Source organism: Coregonus lavaretus (assembly GCF_964263955.1).
Source record: "Coregonus lavaretus genome assembly, chromosome: 10".
NCBI classification, from domain to species: domain Eukaryota; kingdom Metazoa; phylum Chordata; class Actinopteri; order Salmoniformes; family Salmonidae; genus Coregonus; species Coregonus lavaretus.
The window spans coordinates 36,836,307-36,842,306 of NC_139997.1; the positions used below are offsets into that span (position 1 = coordinate 36,836,307).

General features: G+C 40.9%; 1 protein-coding gene across 1 annotated transcript; it reads right to left on the reverse strand.

Annotated features, from left to right (window-relative positions):
• Nucleotides 1–1,148: 1,148 nt before the first annotated feature.
• Nucleotides 1,149–5,362, reverse strand: LOC311135749 (rho-related GTP-binding protein RhoG-like). Its single transcript, XM_084169796.1, has 2 exons — nucleotides 5,251–5,362; nucleotides 1,149–4,330 (listed from the first exon to the last, which is right to left on the reverse strand). The coding sequence occupies exon 2, from the start codon at nucleotides 4,296–4,298 to the stop codon at nucleotides 3,723–3,725; it is 576 nt and encodes a 191-aa protein (XP_084025922.1). The 5' UTR covers nucleotides 4,299–4,330; nucleotides 5,251–5,362; the 3' UTR covers nucleotides 1,149–3,722.
• Between the last annotated feature and the right edge of the window lie 638 nt (nucleotides 5,363–6,000).

A 6,000-nucleotide genomic window follows, 5' to 3' on the forward strand; every position in this document is an offset into this window, starting at 1 on the left:
ATTCTACAGGAGAATGTCAGACCATCCGTCTGTGAGATGAAGCTGAAGCGCAGCTGGGTCACGCAGCAAGACAATGATCCAAAACACACAATCAAGTCTACATGAAAATTGCTAAAAAGCAACAAATTGGACGTTTTGGAATGGCCTAGTCAAAGTCCAGACCTAATCCCAATTGAGATGTTGTGGCAGGACTTGAAACGAGCAGTTCATGCTTGAAAACCCACACGTCACTGAGTTAAAGCAGTTCAGCATGGAAGAGTGGGCCAAAATTCCTCCACAGCGACGTGAGACGGATCAACAACTACAGGAAGCATTTGGTTGGAGTCATTGCAGCTAAAGGTGGCACAACCAGTTATTGAGTGTAAGGGGGCAATTACTTTTTCACACAGGGGAATTGGGTGTTGCATAACTTTGTTTATGAAATAAATATGTAATTGTTGTGTTATTTGTTCACTTATGTTCCCTTTATCTAATATTAGGTTTTGGTTGAAGATCTGATAACATTCAGTATCACAAATATGCAAAAGTAAAGAAAAATTTGAAAGGGGGCAAATACTTTTTCATAGCACTGTAGAATGAATTATATGGTTCCCACTACACATCTGTGTGCCAACCACCAGGGCAAGAGCCCAGTCATCCATGCATCAGCACAGGCAATTCATTTACATTTTAGCAGACTCTCTTATCCAGAGCGACTTACAGTAGTGAGTGCATACATTTTCATACTGGTCCCCCATGGGAATCAAACCCACAACCCAGGCTTTGTGAGTGCCATGCTCTACCAACTGAACTACACGGGAGTTACACCAAGCAGTGACAATGAGATGTTTGTGTACAGTGGTGTCACAGCAAAGTATGATGTAAGAGTGTTCAATGTGAATGCTGCAGCTGCTCTCTCTGTCCTTTGTTGTGGGATGTGAGCAAACTGTAAAACCAAATCTAGGTGCTTGTCTCAGACTATATTGAAAGTGTTTTTTTTGAGGGGGTGACTTACCCTCACTGGCTCTGTCAATTGAGGTGTTGAATATTCCTCCTGTTTATTCAAGCATACAGTCTAATATTCAATCAGTTTATCTGCTGAGGTCTTCATCATTCAATAGTGCTTCAAATATACAACAGAAGACATGAACAAAGTTGAGATAAATTCAAAAGTTTACGTTTGTGTTTATTTGGCATGACTGATATTTTCCACAGAATTGTTATTCAAGTGGATTTTGTTGCAGTTAAAATTAATTTTTAACACACAAATCAAATTCCACAGTGCTTATGTCAAAAACCACATACCACCATACAATCCTTGAGGCACTTCAAGGCCAAGTCATCCCTTTCAGCTAAAGGAGATTAAAAGAGGCCAAACATGAGTTTTCAGCAATTTTAGGCTGAGTGCAGCAGGGCAAGTCTGGGGAATACCAAATATATGGTTTGGGTTCACTGTACCACACATTACCCTTTCAGTGATATGTAAGTATAGGAGAGAAATTTCATATATATATATATTTTTTAACTTAGGTGATGTTTCCTTGATGCCTGCTCTGACGACACAATAGATTTAAGAAATGAGTTGCCCATTATTTTACATTACCTTTGATTTTTACGCTTATATAATTAATTGTAAGAAATTGTTATCAAAGTAATTATTTGTAAATGTAATGCATGTTACATAATGTAAGGTAACAATCGTTGATCTAAAATGTGATGTATTGTAAAGTACACACATCGACTTCCCATTGTAAAAAAATGATTAAATCAAAATATATAATCAAGTCGAGTGTTTACACATAATAGATAAAGACCATGGCACTTGTATCTGGAATTAAATGGATGATAAAATATCCAATGCCAAATGTCTCTTTTGGATCATAAATTCCACAACCAAGCCTCTTTAGTCTGCAGTACAGAATGGCATTGAGCTCCAAAGACATAAGGGAATATGTAGGCCTTATTTTTTTTAATGTAAACAAAATTGCCCTTATTAATTTTACCTTTATCACCTGTTATACATGTCAAAGCAGGTTACCTGTTAAGAAACCTACGACATTCCATCAGAACCCATTTATTATCAGGCAGTGGTGGGGGGCATTCCATCTGTTTGAGAAGGCAAAGACTTCCACACAGAGGAAGTGCAACTTTAATTCTCAAGTGCTACAGACTCTGCAGGTTTCCACCACATGTATTGTCCAGTCAGCAGATTTACTATGACTTATAAACAGGTGTCCATCAAATGCAATACTTTACATTCAATTCAATGCTGCGGTCTGATGAAAACCAGCTGACCCTGTGGCCCTTAAGGACAGAAGCTGCACAGATCCCATATGACATCACCAAAGGTACGAGGCAAACGACAGAACTAGTCATACCAATAATAACCAGCAGGCACTGAAAGAATCCTGCTAGAGTGGTTTGGATAAAATATGTAGGCACTTCTCAGGTAGGCATCTGCCCTGCAGCAGAGGCACATACCTTTCCACTCCAATATCCCACAAGCATGTTCATGCAGCCCATGCAATATTAGTAACTGTTAGGGTTGCAGCTCCTGTTGCAGTATTAGTCATACATACTTGCCATTACCCCTAGATAAGTTAACACAGTTAGCCACAAATGAGTAGCATCACTGCTGACATGTGGTACCTTCAACACACGTACATACGTACCTACATGAGGGCGGTAACGCTAAACAGTACAGGATTTTTATGACATCCTAATGCGTAGCATTAATCAGCACATAGATTTCAGTGCCAATATAACATGGAATGTATTTGCCTTGTGGTTTCTGTTTGACTTATGGTTTATTACGCATAAGCAGGTAAGCTGACTGAAGGTTTGAGTTTTTGGGGGAGAGGAGTCTCTCAATCACTCAAAATTATTTCTTGCCAACTTCTTCCAACAACAGCAATACAAATGGAAGATTAATCTTTGGGATCTGTTTACTTAGCAGACATGGACATCCAAATCTGTATTCAAATCTCTGAGACAATCAGGACTTTGTTTTAACAAAAAAACATTGTGTGCAATGGCAAGCTCATGGCTTTACAGAGTAAGAGAGAGAGAAGGAGTGTGAGTAAGTGAAAGAGCAATAGGAGACAGACTGATCTAATCAGAGTGTGCCTGTGTTTGGGGTAACAGTGTCATACATATACCCTTGCTTGTCTAATTCCAGCGAGGCTAGTTCAGCGGATGTCCTGCGACCCTGGCTTATGAGCCACGTTAGAGGCAAACTGTATCTTATTGACAGCCCTAATGTAATAAGACTATAACTATAATGGCACAGAGGGATGAACTAAATGTTTAACACGGTGGCTATTGATTAACACAAAATTCCTGCGATTCACATCAGATGAAAACGAGGGCAAGGTTAACAGAAAAGGTCCAACACGTTATAAGACTGGCCTGATGAAGGAGAAAAGAAAAGCAGATGTAATCTTCTTAAACATGTAGCTGGTGGGGACACTTAAGGCAGCTGAGAAGGCTCCATCGAAATCCCTTGGCATCTTCATTTTGGTTTTTGATTTCAGAGGTACAAAAAATCCATAGGAAGGCTGATGGCATCAATTAAAACCATATCTTAATGGAGAGGACCTCTTGACAAACAATCAATTAACATAGAAGCCAGGCAAAGCTAACAGTGGTGAGGGTTAGAACGTGGAAGGCCTATTGGGAGCCAAAATGGCCAAGCCAATTGTGTGAGTCTCTTCCCCCTGTCCCCCTACAGTCTAGGCACAAAGTTATAACAGAACACACTTCTTGTCATTCTTCTTGGTAACGGGGTAGAGCACAGCTCGCACAGCCTCTGCGAACACCTCCCTCACACCTTCCTGCATCAGAGCTGAGCACTCCAGGTATTTGACAGCACCGATCTGCTTGGCTAAGGCATTGCCCTGCTGTTGGGTGGTGGGGGTCAAGCCGTGCTCCTTCAACTTCTTCACCGCCTCCGTATCTCCACGCAGATCCTTCTTGGTGCCCACCAGCAGCACTGGAACTCCGGGACAGTGGTGGGATACCTCTGGGTGCCACTTGTGCCGTACGTTGGCGTGAGAGGAGGGGCTGCCGATGGAGAAGCAGATGATGAAGACGTTGGTCTGGGGGTAAGAGAGGGTGCGCAGGCGGTCGTATTCCTCCTGGCCTGCCGTGTCCCACAGGTTAAGGCTGATGGCGCGGCCGTCCACACTTATCTGGGCGCTGTAGTTGTCAAACACGGTGGGGATGTACTCCTCTGGGAAGGCGTTGGTCGTGTAGGAGATAAGCAGGCAAGTCTTACCCACGGCACCATCGCCCACCACCACACACTTTATGGTCTGCATGCTTCCCTCATCCACACTGGCGACTAGTGTGCCTGAAACAAGGGGCAATGAGAGTGTGAGTCAGGTGCCCTGCACATTGACTCTGTACCGGTACCCCCTGTATATAGTCTCCTTACTGTTACTTTATTTTACTGCTGCTCTTTAATTATTTGCTATTTTTATTTTGTACTTAACTTTTTTTTATTTTCTTAAAACTGCATTGTTGGTTAGGGCTTGTAAGTATGCATTTCACTGTAAGGTCTACACCTGTTGTATTCGACGCATGTGGCTAATACAATTTCATTTGATTTGAAAGGGGAGAAATATGACCATGAAATGCTGATCATAAGTTCAACGTAGTCTGATTGAGTAAAATCAGTGAACTCAGAGGATAACAGTGTTTTGCAACACTTATTTTCAATGTGGTCCTCAATGTAAAGAGGCAGAGAGGGTTTACCAACACTGTAAGAAAAAACACATAACTAGGACATTCGTAAGAATATAGCTAAATGCATGAATCAAATATGATAGCCAAACATGACCTAGCTAACGTTACTTGCTCAGCTAGCTACTTAGTTAGCAAACAAGATAGCTAGATAACTTTATTTCTCGTTAGCTAGAAAAAAGTTGCACTATTTACTTAGCTAACTTGGCGAGCTAAGTAGACAAACGTAATAGTAACGTATCATTGAATGAAAATAAAACGGTTGTGTACAGCCAAGCGTTTTAGCTAGCTATCCGCCAGGAAAACCAGATCACTTTGAGCCAACTAGATAGCTATCTAACTAGCCACCTAGCACGCGCTTGTTTTCGTAGGTAGATAACGTTAGCTAGCTATGAACTCTAGCTAGCGTTAGCGCAAGATAGCCACAGCTACAAGCTAAGCTAAACGCTAGGTTGTCAAATTGGCCGAGAACAAGAATAACTTGTTGGAAATATTCTGTAACCAGGCTAAATTAAGAACACAACTCACAAAGAATTTAGTAGGGAAGTTGAAATGTCCCATTAACGGAGCTGAAAGTCAGGTTATCTTGATAAATTGCCCCACTGCTTCTTGTCTCGCGCCCTCCTCATTTCGTTGTTGTAGCAGAAGTATTTCATCCGGGGATTCTTGCCCAAATCGTATTGTATTCTGGTTGTTGTAGTAGCTAGCTGCTACAGTACATTCACATTTTACATTTTAGTCATTTAGCAGACGCTCTTATCCAGAGCGGCTTACACTTAGTGAGTGCATACATATTTTTTTCAGTACAGTCTGTGTACAGTGGAGGAGTGAGTTATTTAACAAAAGCCACACAGATCACTGACAAAATGACATTTTCGTAGTTGTATTGTTTTGTGTAGAGTTGGAACAACCATAAACACAAGGTACGAAATATAAATACACTTTTAATGCATTTTTTATTAATCAAGACACCTACAAGCACACGTACCCCACCACTCCATCTCTCATTTTAAATATGTATAACTTCAAAACTCATCAAAGTGGGTCTTATTCCTGACCAGATCCTTCTCTGTTTATTCCCTCCTCACCCATTCACTCCATATTCAAGCATCTTGTTGAATATCCCCAAGTACAACTTCCTGTACATCACCTCATCCATACATTATTTCTCCTTTCTTTTGCCTACTTTCATTATTACAGGTAAATTCAAATCAAATCACATTTTATTTGTCACATATACATGTTTAGCAGATGTTCAAATCAAAATCAAACCAAATT